At 41.6% G+C, this 18556-nt stretch overlaps 1 protein-coding gene across 1 annotated transcript; it reads right to left on the reverse strand.

Moving 5' to 3' along the window:
* Positions 1-4934: 4934 nt before the first annotated feature.
* Positions 4935-18556, reverse strand: LOC135781412 (interferon-induced GTP-binding protein Mx3-like). Its single transcript, XM_065291875.1, has 15 exons — positions 18475-18556; positions 16429-16486; positions 16070-16272; positions 15715-15840; positions 15162-15254; positions 14420-14574; positions 14202-14340; positions 13909-14107; positions 13742-13820; positions 13539-13661; positions 13051-13183; positions 12453-12608; positions 6092-6168; positions 5788-5997; positions 4935-5549 (listed from the first exon to the last, which is right to left on the reverse strand). The coding sequence occupies exons 2-15, from the start codon at positions 16479-16481 to the stop codon at positions 5325-5327; spliced, it is 1971 nt and encodes a 656-aa protein (XP_065147947.1). The 5' UTR covers positions 16482-16486; positions 18475-18556; the 3' UTR covers positions 4935-5324.

Here is an 18556-nt window from a genome sequence, read left to right on the forward strand (position 1 = left end):
TATCTATCTATCTATCTATCTATCTATCTATCTATCTATCTATAGGCCTATAGATATAGATAGATACATACATAAAACTGGACGTTCATGTGTAGACGTTTATTTGAGTTTATTTAAAGCTTAACCAATCAGTATTATGAAGTTTGACATAATTTCGTAGTTTTATTTTCTCTGTCAGAGTACAAATACCTCTGTATTGTTATTGTGAGCAGAGTGGCGTAGGAACTCCTTGTAAGGTGTTGAAACTGACTTTTGAACTGCAAAGGATTCTCTTTAAGAAAAATATTTCTTCTTTTAATTGCATGACTTCTGGTCTTCATTTATCCTCACTGATCAACAGGTCTTTATTGTAAATCCCCTACAATACACTACACCGTGCTGTCGTGAGCGGTGCATATCTGATCTTTTGTAATTTATTACAAAGTAATCTAATATACATATTATTTATTTTGCAAAACAAAGCCTGGATAAATCCTTACTGTACATTATCATATTTTTGGTTTGTCATAGATTTGTTTTGTCCAGACATTAATTTCAGCTGTTGAAAACCATTCAAAGTTTATACAAACAGAACAAACATTACACATTTTGAGTAGCTATCCTACAAGCAATGTGTCTCTGTCTGTAAAAACCCAGGTAAATCATTTTCAACAAAACTTTACTGTTCTCAATAATTATATTATATATTTCCCAAACTGCACTGGTCAAGTTTACATACATATTAATAGCAAGTGATTGTACACTACATTCAGAATAAGTTCAAAAGTTACTCTCTAACTTTTTATTCATTCTAAAGAACAGTCATGATCATTTATTTGGGATTTTAAGTGTTAAAATTTATGCTAAATAGCACTAAAAGCTTACAATCACTGGGGAACCACCTATATATAGGCATCTATTAAGGGTTGATATACAGCACCACTATAGCACCAATTATAGATAGCATTAATACACAGGCGCTACATAAGTGCTTTAGGGTTGATTATGACCCGGTGAACCTCTTTAACTGCTATATAGAACCAGTTATTAAAGTGTATTTTGGGAGTGAAGAGCTTTAAGAGTACAAATGTTTACCTGCGCTTGAGTGACTTTTTTGAACAATAAAACGCCTGGCTGGGGAATGCATGTAGAAAGTACTCAGTTGCTGACTGAGACACACCTCGGTATCTCTTGTTGTTCGAGTTATTCGGGATTTCTTTTTGAACAAAATTACTTCAGACCTCAATAATCAATAGCTTGATGTCAAAGTTTACCTAACTTGAATTCAGGCAGTGACATGCTGTGACTTCTCTTTTAAGGGGGCAGGAATTCAAAATATGTGTACAGAGTATCATACATGTGGCTTGTCGTGTAAAAATATGTGTTTGGCGCATTATGTAAACCTATGTGCATCATGATGAATGCGTACGTCTCTTTTATCACAAACCTTTGCATGACATATTTGCATCTGGCATGTATTTTGACGTGATGCCTTATACACATAGGTTCACATGTATCGAATACATTTTTGACATAATGAGTTTCGCATTCGTGCTTCCCCAGAAGTGAAGGCATTGCACACCACCACAGGTTTAAAAACAGTTCGGAATACTCTGACTTTTTAATACAGCATTTCAGCTTGCTGAAATACATTACACAACAACATTATTAACAAAATACAAATATAGTGTTTATAAGTTTATGTACTACTGTATGTGACAGTAAGATAGAAGGGTGTTCGTTTAAGCCCTCCAAGTGCTCTCAGAGCACAGTTTAGCGTTCATGTGAACAAACCAAGTGTTCTTAGACCCCCTCAAAAGTACCTTAAAAGCGGTTTTAGAAATAATAAAAACAATTTTAGAAATATTTGTATTTTCCCATTTATGTAGATAGTATCTTGCATGACTGAAATAACTGCCCAGACGCGTTGCAATAATGACCGTGACGTGACATCCCTGAAAATACTTTGCACTTAAGTTCTCATACATTCATAGGCCACAGCTGCTAATACATTTTCTTTGCATATCGCCATGCTTAACAGACCTGTTTTTTATATCTACTGTATATTATTAGTTTAAAAAAAACATTTTGTTCTTGCATTTTTTGTTTCCTTTTGTCTATATGTACAGTAGAGGTAAACTAAAATGTTTTTCTTATGGTATAAATTGTAGGCGTAATTTAAAGGATTATGAAATTACTTGATTGATGCATTTTTTGGGAATATAAAATAAAATGAACACACAGGTTGTTTTAATAATTGAATTTGTCCCCCTTTTTTTATAATGTCTTAGAATTAAGCTTCACTACAATACAGCGATTGAAGACAAAAGTGAAGTGGTTGTGTCCCTAAATTCAAAGTGTATCACACCCATTTTAAAAACGAAAATAAAGGCATACTATACGTTAAAACACGTCAGTGGAATATTTTACTAGAAAAAATTATTTTGTCACAACTCATGGAAGGTATTTAAAGACAAAGGTACTGAAAGCCATCCATGTTTTGCATGAATACTTTTGTGTTGAGAAAAGTAATGCTTTGTGTTGTTTAACCCCGTAGATACAATGCAAAACTGTATGTTTATAAACAGATCACCAGAATATCTGATGATGATAAGAAATATAAATTAATGTGTTGATAGGGTTAAAAAGAGAAGGTTAAGGGATATACCATCTGTTTCTTGCAAGCAAATATCATAATATAGTGTGTACTTGTTTGCTTTAACCTGCATTAGATTACAGCCACATAAGCATTTAGTACAGTATATAAAACATACATATTTTCCAGTTCAAATTAACATTGGTTTAAGCAAATTGACATTATGGAAAACAATATTTGTTAATTTGTAATGTAAATGTACCATTTCTAAATAAAGTGTATAGGCCAACTGTGCAGCAGCAATGCCTATATTATATACTGTATATATAAGAGACAATGGGTGTGTTTTGGGCGTAATGTGCAATAAACCATCTCCAATCCCCTTTAAAAGATGCTGATTTGTAAATTGAAAAACTAAGCGGAGAAAGAAAACCACCAGTTTTGTTTTTATTTGTATTGAAATTTTAATTTTTTTGTATTAAAATCTTTGGTTCTCTTTAAAAGACGTTTTCTTTCATTCATGGAAGTAAAATTAGCAGGCTTTTAATTGCTGTATATGTATGGATGGCCTACATGATCTGTGTTATCTCAAAAAAAAATTCAAATATGCAAGAAAAGTTTGTACTAAAAATACTTTATTTGTAATAAACAAGAGATAAAGAATTTACAAATGTGTGCAGAGCCGAAACGTTTCCTCACTCTGAGTGTTTTGAAAAGCATTGCTTAAGAAGGTTTTCATCTCACTTTATATCCGGAGGTACGAAGTCATCATCATATACAATAAATTTGTGAGGTAGCATTTAAAAAAAAAACATTTAAAAATAAATGCAACATTTGTTTAAAGCAAAACATTCAAATTCTTACCAGGCTGCTCTTTGTGCCTTCTAACGCCTCGTAATTGATCCTCATTTATGTCCAAGAGACTCAATAATAATCTTTTACATTTTAATCCTTTTATTTTTCATATTTAAAAATGTTTGTGTGCTGCTGCACATCCATATGTGTGATAAGCAAACGCACGTTGTCGTCCCGTTTATAGGGGCATATTACTGACGCGCTCTTTAAAATAACAAAAACAATATTGCAGCATTGACTTTACACTTAATCTATAATCTATAGTAAGTTAGTCTATAGTTGCCTCAAAATAGCAACGCACCAACACTGCGCCTGAACACACTTTGTTTTCAGACCAGAATGCCCATTGCCGCAAAAATGGCCGCAAATGTAAAAAGTTTCTATTAAAAAACTTGTGTCGTTTTTGTGCTGCATGCCTGGTGAAATTTAAAAAATCTCAGGTTATGCCTTCCCATAACATGAACTCCATGAAGCAGCATCTTGTTTCTTAAGGAGGCGGCCTCTCGCAATACAAAGTCAATAAATGGAGACAGTTGGATTGTTTTCCCCCGGTGGGCGTGGGTTTCAAACTGCACTCTGTCTCTATGGGATGGAATGGAATACCCACTACTTCACACGAGAGGCAACTCTGAAACACATGCCTCACAGGACAGGGCAATAGCAACTGTTTGTAGCATCCAATGAGATCATTACTGCTTGGTAAAAAACTTGCTTCATAGCCAGAACTGATACAGCCTCGTGCAGAGGTCCAAAATTAGTCACATTTGCTGCAGCTTCCATGAGGTCTAACATCCTCTGAATTTGGAGAATGGTTAGTTCTTGACCTTGTGAAGGTGTGTGGGGACAGGGATAGGTCAAGGAAGCACACAATATTGGCATGATCCACCTTTAAAAGCAAACCAGAGAAACTTCCTGTGTTCAGGCAGAATATCTGTGTGAAACTCAACAGCCACTTTATTAGGTTCACCTTGTAATATGTGCGTTGTCTACCAGATGAGGGCGCTAACAGAAAAAACTCCACTGGAGAGCGGGGCCGAATAAAGTTCATGTTGTTATTGACATACATGGCATGCAGACTCTTCTATAACAGTGCAGGGCAAGTCAGCAACCGTTCACTTGTATGTGTTTCAAGAGCAGTCCTGGCAGGACTATGTCAGTGCTGTTGACGTATGATCAAGCGGCCAGCTATTCGAAATCAGATTCATTGGTGTGCTTTATTGTCCATTTGGACCTTGGTGACATGAAAGTTTTCCTTTTCTCTGGACTAAATCATAAACTTTTACATAGACCATAAAGTAGGAAGCCTTTTAAACTTAACAATAGGAGGTTAAATTGACTTAAAAAAGCCAAATTGTTTTAACTTAATGCTGCATTTTTTTCAGTGAACATGGAGAGTATTAAAATTAAATGCAGCTTAGGATAGACAAGGCCTGAATGGCCATGATAAACAATTTTTAATTTTAAAGAAAGTAACGCAGACATTTTTGTAAGATTTAAGAGAATTTATTGTCTTGTAAAGTACATATGTATGCAGATAATGTCCCCTATTCAGTAGATTCTGTAAATACAATTACTAATGATTTGCTATAATTAATGTTAACAAAATCTTATTTTTAATGCAGATTACATTGGTTAATTTTATTGTACGACTAACTGTTACATAAAATGCCCATTTAAATCAGAAATAAACCCATTATAAAACCATTACCTATATGAAACCACATGTGCTTCGTAAACAAACAAAGGGTGAAAGATAACAGGCAAAATACGAGCGCTGTTCTGTTTAAACAATTTAGATACTTCTTTACAAGAACATAACTTGCATAACATTTAATGGGTTACCATCACAAATAATGTAAATTCAGATAATATAATATGGATTTTATAGATCCTTTCAAATACATTTTTCAATTTCTCCCTGAGCGGTGTTCAACCGATCCAGGCGAGCCTGTAAGTCTCTGCGCTTTCGACCGATATCAGTATTTTCAGACAGAATTTCACCCACATTTTCACTATCCAACAGAGTCAGCATATCCTTACACAGGAGGTGAACAGCTTCTTTCAACATGCAATAACGGGTCAGCATGGGGACCTGGTCAGCCATGCGCTGCACCATGATCTAAAACAGAATAAAGATCAATATCAGTTCAATAGTCTTACAAAATAAAGATGCTTCAATAACCTTTCTCAAAAACATGGTTCTTCAGATTATAAAAGGTTTGAAATAAATGCTTCTTAAAGAACTTGATTAAATGGTTCTTTGAGGAACAAACTTAAGAGTGTACTGTATATTCACGCTAAAGCAGAGCTATACATGTGAATTTGTAGGTAAATATGTGAAAACTATAAAAGTTTACCTCATAATAAGCCTTCAGCATATCACTGTACTTGCTTGCTATATCACATAAAGGCAACTGAGTGTCTGAAAATGCCTCCTTCATATTTCTGTTCAGTGTCTTAAAGTAAATATCATCTTGTGTACAGATCATGTTTTCCATTTCAAACTGCTCCGTGATCCTCTCCTCAGCTTTACGGTGCTGACTTGACTGAATGTCTTCAATTTTTTCCTATGGTTTCAGGTGAAGAATGATAGAAAACAAGGCAGATTATAAGAAATGAACCAGCATTGTTTATTTGCTACCATTTATGAGCAATATTTACCATGGTGAGTTTTAGAAGCTCAGGGTATCTCCAGAAACAATCCTTAGACAAGCACGAGAACTGCTTGAAGATGATGTCTTATGCGGATAAACAAACAAACAGTCTCAGGGCTGATGACTCAAAATAAATAAAAAACGTCTCGGTTACGTATGTAACCCTCGTTCCCTGAAGGAAGGGAACGGAGACGTCACGTCGTGACCGACGAATTGGGAACCGCTCCGCGGTGGCAAATCTACTTCGAGAAGCTATTAAAAAGGCCAATGAAATTGGCATGCAGATTATTTGCACCTGCCCCGCCGCCCAGCCGCGCGGGTATATAATCAGAGGCAGGTGCAGTAATCAAATCAGCTTTTTTCGCTGAGAAGCCGGCAAAATAAAGGGGCCAGCCGACTCAGCAGTGGAACAGCAGCTGTGGCGACGGGACGTGACGTCTCCGTTCCCTTCCTTCAGGGAACGAGGGTTACATACGTAACCGAGACGTTCCCTTTCAGTCGGTCACTACGACGTCACGTCGTGACCGACGAATTGGGAATCCCTAACAAAGCGCCACTGGAGCTGACCCTTCCAGTGCCTGCGTAAAACCTTCCGTCTTCACTTTACGAGAGGCGGAACCTGGGCTTACAGCAGAAGGCCGGTCACTATTTGTTCCTAAACCCACGATAGTGAACTAGGCAAACTGGGAAGCGAATCCAGTCTGGGCGGAACTAGGAGACGCTGCGGAGCCAACCCAGAGGAGATTGTACGAATGGGTGGCGCAAAAATAGCCAGTAGGTCTATGACGTGACTCTCATAACTATATTTATACTAGAGAGAGAGCAGAGCGGGCTCTGCAAGGGAAAACGTGGTAGATTAGCTCCACGGAAAATACGCGCATAGGACACCTCACGGGGGCGCTATACGGGGGCCTAGCCAAACACAGGTTTTCAGGAATACAGCTAGTGAGAGGCTGACAGCCGATGCTCCGCAACATCGACTGTCAAGGCGATGGAGGAAAGTCAAAACCCTATTTTGTGACGTTTTGACCTTATGGCCTTCCATATTGGCGCAGTCGTGCAGCGCCAAAACGGAGGCTGCAAGCCGACACAGGAGCCGACTCTGAGTGTCTCTACCGGTTTGAGGAGAGAACACGAGAGGATACCGGCTCAATACGAACACTGTAAAATCTGGTGAACGTGTTAGGTGTCGCCCAGCCAGCCGCTCTACAAATGTCTGTTAGCGAGGAACCGTGAGCCAATGCCCAAGATGATGCCACACTTCTAGTAGAGTGGGCTCTCAAATTAAAGGGGCAAGGGGCACCCTGCTTTTCATACGCGAGGGCGATAGTGTCTACAATCCAATGAGACATCCTCTGCTTAGTGACAGCCTTCCCTTTCTGCTGACCACCGTAACAGACAAAGAGCTGCTCTGAGGTTCTAAAGCTTTGAGTTCGGTCCACATACACATGCAAAGCGCGCACAGGACATAACAAAGCCATGGCTGGGTCTGCTTCCTCCGGCGGCAGGGCTTGCAAGTTCACCACCTGATCTTTAAAAGGAGTGGTGGGAATTTTGGGCACGTAGCCGGGCCTGGGTCTCAGTGTTACACTGGTATAAGCGGGCCCGAACTGAAGGCACGAATCGTTGACCGAGAATGCGTGAAGATCCCCTATTCGCTTAACCGAGGCCAGTGCGAGAAGAGTTAGAGTTTTCATTGTGAGAAATTTGATACTCACAGAGTGCAAAGGCTCGAACTGGGCGTCCTGAAGTGGCTTCAGCACCATGGACAGGTCCCAAGGAGGAATAGAGGGCGGGCGAGAAGGATTCAGCCTCCGTGCGCCTCTTAAGAATTTAATAACTAGATCGTGGTGGCCCACAGATCTACCGTTTATCGGCGAGTGGTGCGCGGATATCGCCGCGATATCTACTTTGATTGTAGAAGGTGACAGCTTCTTCTCCAGACGATGCTGAAGATATGATAGCACGACTCTAATAGGGCATTCTCGGGGGTCTTCTGATTGTGAAGCACACCAAACAACGAACAGGTTCCATTTCAGCTTATAAGCCTGTCTAGTAGACTGCGCTCGCGCCGCAAAAATAGTGTTAGATACCGCTTGCGGTAAATCACTTAGAACCTCCGCGTCCCGTCCAATGACCACACATGGAGGTTCCATAGATCGGGACGTGGGTGCCATAATGTGCCCCCTTCTTGAGAAAGAAGGTCCTTCTTCAGGGGAATCTTCCAGGGAGGGGCTGTCGCGAGGAGCGCGAGTTCTGGAAACCAATTCCTGGTTGCCCAATACGGCGCGACTAAGAGAATGCGCTCCTCGTCCTCCCTGACTTTGCACAGTATCTGCGCAATGAGGCTCACTGGAGGGAAGGCGTATTTGCGTAAACCCCGCGGCCAGCTGTGTGCCAGTGCTTCCACCCCGAGGGTTCCCTCGTTCAGTAAATAAAACAGGCGACAATGAGTCGTTTCTGGGGAGGCAAACAGATCTACCTGTGCTTTGCCGAAACGTTTCCAAATTAGCTGAACCGTCTGGGGGTGGAGTCGCCATTCGCCAGGATGCGCTGCTCGTGAGAGCGCATCTGTCGCTGTGTTGAGCGACCCCGGGATGTGAATGGCACGAAGAGACCTCAGATTCTTCTGACTCCAAAGGAGGAGATGACGGGCGAGATGCGACAGGTGACGAGAGCGCAAACCACCTTGGCGATTGATATACGCAACAGTCGCAATGTTGTCGGTGCGAACTAATACATCCTTGTCTCGGAGCTCGTTGCGAATGAGAGCGAGGTGCACAGCCAACAACTCGAGGCAATTTATATGCCAACGTCTCTGGAATGTCGTCCAGACACCCGAAACTGCATGCCGTCGTACGTGGCTCCCCACCCCGTGTTGGAGGCATCCGTGCACACAATGGCATGCCTGGAGACCTGTTTTAATGATACCCCTGCTCTGAGGAATGACGGGTCTAACCACAGAGTGAAATGGAGACGGCACGTCGGTGTGATCGTTACGCGGTGCGCGCCGGTGAGCCACGCTCTCCTCGGGATTCGGTCGTGAAGCCAACGCTGAAGCGGTCTCATATGGAGCAGCCCGAGCGGTGTCACGGCCGCTGCTGCTGCCATATGACCCAGGAGCTTCTGAAATTGCTTCAGAGGGACCGCGCTCTTGCCATTGAATGAATTTAGACAAGTCAGAATGGATTGCACACGCGCTTCTGTTAGACGTGCGGTTAAATCGACCGAATCCAGTTCCATACCGAGAAAAGAGATCCTCTGCGTGGGGCAAAGTTTGCTCTTTTCCCAGTTGACCTGAAGACCGAGACGGGCGAGGTGTTTTAACACACGGTCCGTGTGATCGCAAAGCATCTGACGGGACTGGGCTATTATTAACCAATCGTCGAGATACGCTAGAATGCGCACACCGTTCTCTCTCAGGGGTTTTAATGCCCCCTCGACTACTTTCGTGAATACATGGGGAGAGAGAGAAAGCCCGAACGGTAAGACTTTGTACTGATATGCCCGCCCCTCGAACGCAAAGCGGAGAAACGGCCTGTGTCGAGGAAGTATCGAGACATGAAAGTACGCGTCCTTCAGATCGATGGCTGCGAACCAATCGTTTGGACGAATGCATTGAAATATGCTCTTGTGCGTCAGCATTTTGAATGGCAACTTGTGAAGCGCTCGATTCAGTATACGCAGGTCCAGGATCGGTCGCAACCCGCCGCTTTTCTTGGGTACAATGAAATAAGGGCTGTAATACCCAGATTTCATCTCTGCTGGAGGGACCGGCTCGATCGCGTCTTTCACCAATAGAACAGCGATCTCGGCACGGAGAACATGCGCGCCAGCGTTTTTCACCGTAGTACACCGAATGCCCGCAAATTTGGGAGGGCGCCGGGCGAATTGAATCGCGTAGCCGAGACGAATCGTGCATAAAAGCCATCTTGACGGGCTGGGAAGCGCTTCCCACGGCCCCAGATACCGAGCGAGGGGAATTAACGGCACGATCGGAGTACCCGCGGCGAGGGGAGCGGATGTAACGGTTGCTGCGCTCTCTGTGATAACAGCAACGGAGGTGTTGTGTGGTGTGCCACTCACCTTTTTCCGCTGATGGGGGGCAGAGCTGGGGAGATCTCGATGTAGAAGACTCACCCATCGTGACACACCCGGTGGCGAAAGAGGAGGAGGAGGACATAGGGCTCTGTGCCCGTCCGTAGCTCTCACGCTCCTCTGAAGACCTGGAGAAGGAAGAGGAATTCGCTCCTTTTGTGGTTTTGTGGGTACAGAAAAAAACTTAAACCAAGGATTCCCCACCCGGCCCTCCTCCGGTGGGGGGAGTGGTGCCTTCACCATCTCCCGTAGAGCGATCCCCCCATCTCCAGGTCGCCCGTCTCAGGGTCGTTTAGCCTTGTGTTTTCCACCTCTCTTGGCAGGCTGCTGAGCGGGCGGGGCGGGCTGCTGGCGACCGGTTCCTCGCTTCCTAGAAGAAGTGCCCCGAGGAGGAACGGGGGCGGCCGCCGCAGGACGCCCTCGGCGAGAGGCAAACTGAGGTGCCGACGTCGAAGGGGCAGATGGACGTTTCCGACGTGGCAGGATTTTAGCAATGGCCTCAGTCTGTTTCTGAGCAGTGTAAACCGCCTGTGCAAAGTTTTCCACCCTCTCGCCAAACAGGCCGGCCTGGGACACCGGAGCATCTAGGAGCTTAATACGGTCCTGCTCCCGCATGTCGGCCAGGCACAGCCAGAGATGGCGGTCCTGGACCACCAAAGTGGACATCGCACGTCCGACCGCCCGTGCGGTGACCTTAGTGGCTCTGAGCGCCAGGTCAGTAGCCGCACGGAGCTGTTTAAATGCGGCCGAATCGGGACCACCCTCGTCCAGGTCACGCAGTGCTTTAGCCTGGTGTACCTGTAATAATGCCATGGCATGGATGGCAGAGGCCGCTTCCCCACAAGCACGGTAGGCACATCCTGTTAGGGCCGAGGAGTACCTGCATGCCCACGAGGGGAGGACACAGTTGCATCGCGACGGGACGCTCAACCGGGGGGAGATCGGTGTACCCTCTAGCGGCCCCGCCGTCGAGGGTGGTGAGGGGTGAGGGCTGATACGGCCGCTTCCGGGAGGAAAAAGGATTTTTCCACGACCGTGTCAGTTCCTCATGAACCTCGGGGAAGAAAGGTACCGGTGGCTGGGTCTGCTCTGTTCTAGCAGAACCGAAGTACCAATCATCGAGGCGGGATGGCTCGGGTGGAGATGGTTGACGCCACTCCACTCCGACCGTACCCGCTGCCCGAGCAAACATGGCCCCCATCTCGGGGTCGAGCGCAGCACCCTCTAACCGCCCCGAAGGAGGCAGAGGGTCAGACTCAACATCCGAGAGAGATGGCCCCCCCTCCAATGCTGCGGACGACACAGAATCCCGTGTGGTGCCAGTGGTCCCCGAGGGCAACGTAGAACACGCGCTCCCGGTTTCCATTGGCACCTCCGGCTGTGGATCGGGGTGCTGAACTTCACTGCCACCGACGGTGGACTTATTCAGCAACGTAAGGCGCAAGTCGTCCTTCGCAAGCATCACGGCCGCCTTCTTAGCGCCGGATGGCTTGGAAGGGGGGCGGCGGTCCCGGAGATACGCCACCCGACTGCGCAGATCCACCACAGTCATGTTCAGACAAACCTGACATGTACTGTCGCGAAACACTGCCTCCGCATGCTCAAGCCCCAAGCATGAGAGACAACGATCGTGGCCGTCACGAGGATTCATGTACAGCCCGCATCCAGACGAAGCACACGGTCGGAATGTCATCCTGAAAAGGACGCACCCGACCTGTGACACGAGAGAACGGCTGCCTTTACAAAGGCACAAGTTCAAGCTCGTGTTGCTCTTTTAGGGAATTCACTCTTTAGATGTAATGCGTGAGTTGATGAAGCACGCAGGGGAGAGGCAACGACACACTCAAATAAAATTCAAAAAAAGAAATTAAAGAGGTGAAACAAATGCGAGTCTCCGCTGAGGTGCTGTCTGTCCTACCAACTTCGACACACACAGAGGTCCCAGAAAGGATTGCTTCTCAAGAGCAGAATGCTGCCGGCTTCGAAGCGAAAAGCTGATTTGATTACTGCACCTGCCTCTGATTATATACCCGCGCGGCTGGGCGGCGCGGCAGGTGCAAATAATCTGCATGCCAATTTCATTGGCCTTTTTAATAGCTTCTCATAGTAGATTTGCCACTGCGGAGCGGTTCCCAATTCGTCGGTCACGACGTGACGTCGTAGTGACCGACTGAAAGGGAACTACTAAAACATTTTAGCTGTGTTCTTTTATGGTTTTACAATGGGATCTCTCCAGAATGACCAGAAAACATATAGATGTGTGATGGTACCTTTCACAGTAGTAAGTAAAACAATGGCTGGATCCTTAAGTTGGGCCACATGTTTCTGCAGAAGCATCTCAAAAACCCTGTAGCTACTGAAGCTGGCAAGTTCTCTTCCTCTATTCTTCATGATTTCTTGTTTTATTTTTGCACTCGGATGGAAAACTTGTTTGAAAACAAAACACATTTCTTATTAAATCACTTTAAAGGAGCGATTCCACTTTAAAGATGGGGCCCATTGACTTACCATAGTATTTTTTTTCCTACTATGAAAAGTCAATGGACCCCATCTTTAAAGTGGACTACTCCTTTAATTTCAAATTTTACTCTTAACCCTGTTTCACACCTGCACATTTAATCAGTGCGCAAACAAACTCGCATTGTTTTCTCACTGACGGGGTTTTGCTGCGTATTGCAACTTGGACAGCAAAACTCTTATTAATTAGTTTTGAAAAAATGGAAAAGGTTTGAGATATCAATTGTGATTTTTCTATCGTATGGATGTTATTATTGGAACCAAAACAATGCTTTAACACTTTAGTGTGAAACATGCATTAAGAGTACAACATTAAATATTTGATCAATTTGAATATATGAGCCTACTTACAGGTTGACATTGAGTTGTTTAGAAAATCGTTCCACTTCTTGTATTCTACGCGAAGCTCATTAAACAAATTTTCTTTGATTATCAAGTCCCCTAATGATAAGGACTGCATTTTTTGATTGAATTCTGATAAGATCTGTGAAAAAGTTAGATGCACATGTTTTATTATAATCATACAGAAACAAGTGGAATGAGAAAAAACTGGACAAAAATAAAAGCGCCCACATAAATGGGTCTAACTCAACATTGACAATTGTTATTGATATGCAACAAAAGTCAGTGAACAAACAAATCAATGGATTGCTTAAAAAAACTGAGCAGCATATAATATTATTTATTTTTTTCTATTATTTGACGTCTTTATTATTTGACGGCTTTATTTAGGACCATTTTAATTCCTATCTTATTTAACTGCAAATCATAAATTTATAAACAAGATCAATATGCAGTGGCGTAGTTCTGAGAAACAAAACTTGAATTGAAGTTCTTACATTAATGAGGTATTGTTTAGCCCCCTGAGGGTCTCGTGGTGGTCCACCCTCAATCTTCTTCAGTTCCTTTCTCACTTCTGATAACTGCTTTTTTATCTCTTCATCAAGCAGTGGCAGTGATTTCTGACCAAGACCAAAAATTATATATCTGTTGTTTGGTAAATAATCACTTTACACAAGTCTGAAAAGGCGTTTAGACTTACTTTGATATGATCAACAAGCTGCTCAGTCAGTTCAGTGGCAAGACATGGAATAGTAGCTTTGTTCTCATTCAAAAGACAACTGAAGAAAGAGAGAAGGAACTTGCTTTAGTTATTTTATAATGCTCATTCTGTCCTTCTACTAAACTTAACTAAAGTGAAAATGTAACCTGAAATAATCATGATTTTCAAAAAAATCTCTCTCCATTGTTGAAGCCTCATCCAGAGAAATGTTGTCATCAATTTGTTGTTGACCTCTACACTTCACCATGATGTAACCTTTGCGAAGAGGAACAACTTTGTTTTGGGCAGTTGCCAGAATGTGTCTCTCTGTTCCTTTGTCAATGAGGTCCGGTTTGGTCAAAACAGCTGTAAGAATGAAAAGGGCAATGTTGTAAAGTTTTTTTGTTTTGTTTTAAAGATTTTTGTCAAGATGTTTTGTGATGATTGTCTGCTACATTACCGAAAGTCCTTGTACCCTCAGGATCTACTTCCTGTGCCATTTTCAGTGCTTCTGTTGTTGCAATGTCAATGTTTAATGGGACCACAACCATGTTTATAGTCTCAGGCTTTCTAATAAATTTCATGATCAGAGTTTTGATCTACAAGACACCAAGCCATAGTTTAAAAATAGTTGTGCGCAGTACTAAACTCTACTTGCAAAATCAGATGAATACCAACTTTGTTTCCAATATCCAGTGGTTGTCCTTGTAATGGGACTCTGGCTATTCCAGGTAAATCGATCAGCGTGAGGTCACAGACATCAGGTGACCTGATCTCTAAAGTGATGATTTCATCAGAGATTCCTGCCCCATCTCCAGCCTGTGCAATTTGTGCTGCATGTTAAACACATACATTGCATAATTAATTATAGGATTTGTTTATTTTAATGTGAATGTAGACTATAAAATACAGGTAACAAGACTTTTGACATATCAGAGTACAGAAATCAAATTTAAACTTGTGAAAAAAACTTTTAACATATCGAATTGTTTTAATTATTCTTAATTGTATATTGTTTTACTGATTTATGTGCTTCAGTGTGCTAAAATTTAGGGTAAATTAAGGTAGATTGAGAATCTTTTTGACATTGAGATGACTGTCTTAAACCACCTGAATTCATCATAATAGTAACATCAATGACAGAAGAAACAAACATAGTTTTGGGTTTATGTATTCTTCTATATAAGAACTCTGTCGGGCAGTTTCCTGGACAGGGCTTATCCTTGTCCCAGACTAATATGCATGTTTGAGCTGCCTTAATTTAAAAACATCTTGCACAGACATATCTAACATACACCAGTACCATTCTTTTCTGAAGTATGTTTGTAAAAACGACTTAAATGTCCTAAAATAACTAGTCCTGGATTAATCTTAACCCTTGTGTGTTACAAAGACAACTGATTGCAGTGCATTTACTAACCATCTTTAACGTGTCTTTCAACTAAAGAGGGATCCTCAAATGTAATTGTCTGAGGAATGTATGATACACGTACATCCTGTCTGGCTCCAGAAGCTGAAACATGACATGATTTATATCGAACATTAACAATGATGTACAGATGCTGATATGATTCAAAGACATACAAACTCACTGATAATAGATTAGCTAATAGATAGCCTGACCTTTACCAGAGGGCTCAATTTGAAATGTTGATAAATGTTTTTAGAATGTGGAAATGAATGATTTATTTCCACGTGCGTGCGTGCCCGTGCGTGAAAGTTTGTGAGGGTTTGTGTGTGTGTGCGTGTGTGACACTCTGTCCGTGTTGCTTCACTGTTGATTCTTACCATACTTCTGTTGCCTAAATGCGTGCGCATATGCTGCCACGTCATCATTGTGTACAGGGTGTACACATTCTGATGTATGGACTCTATTATCAAAGGTTTAATATAGCCTAATTTCAAAAAATATAAGCAGATCAGTATATTGGTAATAAACACATTGTCTGAAAAATTCAATCATTATAACCTACATTCAGTTTTACCAGATGATGGGTTCGCCACTTCCATTTTCTTCCGCCTGTATGATATAGTTGCCTTCCAGCTTCCACCTGTTACCTTGCGCAGCTTTAGCTCCAGTGGACATCTGGTGACAATCCCTATTCCAAACATAATTCAGTTAGCAATCGCATCACTGTAACACTGAGAAATTAAATGACAAGCACATTACAGAGTTTCATAATTTGTTATCATGAAATTAAAACAAACATATCAAGGACACAAATGTTTATTAAGAAGTTCAAAAGTAAAAACATGAAGTCCTTGATCGTAAGAACGTTGCTTGCAACAGCTATTTTATTATAGCATATAAATGAAGATAGTCCTCACCACTCCCTCTTGGTAATGCAACACCAGACAGAGCTTCCAATACAGAACTTTTTCCAGAACTCTGATCTCCGATTACTACAATAGTCGGCAGTGACATATCCAGGTCTTTCTGAATGCCAATTGACCGCAGTTTGTCAATCAGATCAAGAAATGGACGGATGTTCTCCTCTAAACGATCATGAAGCTCTCCCCCCATTATCTGACTGTAGAGATGTATACATTTCAAATGCTTACTTATTCAGATCACATAACAACATATAATTGTATAAAAATAATTAAAACAAAATTATAAAACATAATTGCCTCAAAATAAATTAATACAATAGATTGATTCATTAAAAAAAACTTTTTGTACTTACCTTTTATTAAAACTGTTAGGCCTATCTCCAGAAGAACGAAAAAAATATGCCATGATGTCTAAAGAAAAGGTGGAAAAAATAAAGAACTTTAGTTGGGTTATACTTGGTAATAAGAATATATAATTTCTTTATTTTTTTGATTTTATAATAGTTTGTATTTAGTTTTCACACAAACAGTGCTTGGTAATGCCAGAGCCGGCCCAAGGCATAAGCGAACTAAGCGGTTGCTTAGGGCCCCCAAGCCACCAGGGGGCCCCCAAGCGCACACAAAATGTCAGTTTGATATTTAATTTAATTATTATTAGTTTTTTTTTTATTATGTCAGCGGTGAACAATGGTGGTAATTATCCAAAAAGCAATATTAATAAAAAAAACATAAATATTATGTTAACTTGTTATTCATCCGGACAACGTGACGTCAAGGTGTTTGGTCGCCGACATTTTTGTCACAGCTGCGCACCCTGCTTAGGTCACAGCAGCCACATATACCAGATAAAGATCAATAAAACACTTCCAGGAGGATTACAATATGCCAGGGATATGTTGTGCTGTTGTAACAACAGTCGTCAGAGGAACCCCGAACTATTGTATTCTATTCCAAAGAAGTTAAATCGGCAAACAAAGGATTGCCTTCATTCAGAAGTGACCACTAAGGATGACATAAATGCTTACCTAATATTAAATGAATAGTTAAAAGTTAGCAAGTAATTAAATAATCAAGTAAACAGTAAGTGATAATATAAGAACAGAGAAACAAATGAAAAAACAGACAAATATATAACATTAAGTAGCAGATTGTTTTTTTGAGTAACATATACAGTTGTCACTTTAAAAGCTTACGGTAATGGATGCATACGTCCTAAAACACTTTTTCCATAACCTTTTCATTTACACATAACCTTTTTATGTACATTTATATATGCCAATGGACATTTGACTTAATTATGAGCGTATGTGACCGTCAAAGCCTGAAAAATTATAGTTCTGCATGCACGTTTGTTCCCGCTGATATGTTATGGACAGCAGACTTTCTTTTGTGTCCCAGCAACTTATTTTAAGGACCACAACACAAAAAAAGGTGTGCCAAGGTTTCACAAGGACTTTCCATGTGTGTATAAGATAATGTTTGGTGTACTCAGAAGATGTTATTCACTGGTAACTGTGGGTGCAGGGCTGGTAACAGGATACAGCGTGCAATGGGAGGGATTTTTCATTCGCGTTAGTAAATTAAAGGGATAGTTCAGCCAAAGATGAAAATGCTCATTTTCTCACTCTCATTTTGTTACAAACCTGTATACATGTCTTTGTTCTGATAAACACAAAGGAAGATAGTATTCTTTTTCCTACTTTGGAAGTGAATGGGGTTTACGAACGGTTTGGTTACAAACATTTTTTTAAATGTCTTCCTTTGTGTTCATCAGAACAAAGAAATGTATACAGGTTTGAAACAACATGAGGGTGAGAAAATGACCGAATTTTCATTTTTGGGTGAACTATCTTTAAAAAGCCAAAAATATTCACCAAGTCGAGCATCAGGGAAAACATGTGCTGGTAGTAATAACCCCATGGAAAATACACACATAGTAACCTTTTGTGGGTGGCAGGCCCGGATTAAGATTTCGGCGGCCCCCCACGCACGCAATTAAATTATATTATCTTTTTAGAAACAAAAACATCTTTACAATAAACAAAAAAGGAGTGTCGCTGCTATTTTGTTCATTTCAAAGGGAAAACACTACAAAAATAGTGCGGACAAATAAAACCCAATACATAATGACTGACAAAATACAGCAAATGAAATTGTTATTAAAAGTCTTAAAATTTTGACTAAAATCTGTTACTCTTGCCTTATCTTAACTTTAGAAAACTTATTACATTAGCCTATATAAATCATGTAAGCAAGACACATATTAACTGTGGTTGCCTTTTGGCTATGTAGCTGTAAAGATGAGGCACTAGTAGTTTAGTCATTTGGTCTCCAGTCACCTCCACACAATTCAAGAAAACACAGCTGGAATACGACCTGTGCGAGGAGCTCCTGCCTACCTGTCTGTCTGTTGCGATGTATGCCAACCACTGCTGCGGATAGATGCAAAGAGAGGAAGGGAGGGCGGGCATCGGAATACAA

Source organism: Paramisgurnus dabryanus, chromosome 23, assembly GCF_030506205.2.
Source record: "Paramisgurnus dabryanus chromosome 23, PD_genome_1.1, whole genome shotgun sequence".
Classification (NCBI taxonomy): domain Eukaryota; kingdom Metazoa; phylum Chordata; class Actinopteri; order Cypriniformes; family Cobitidae; genus Paramisgurnus; species Paramisgurnus dabryanus.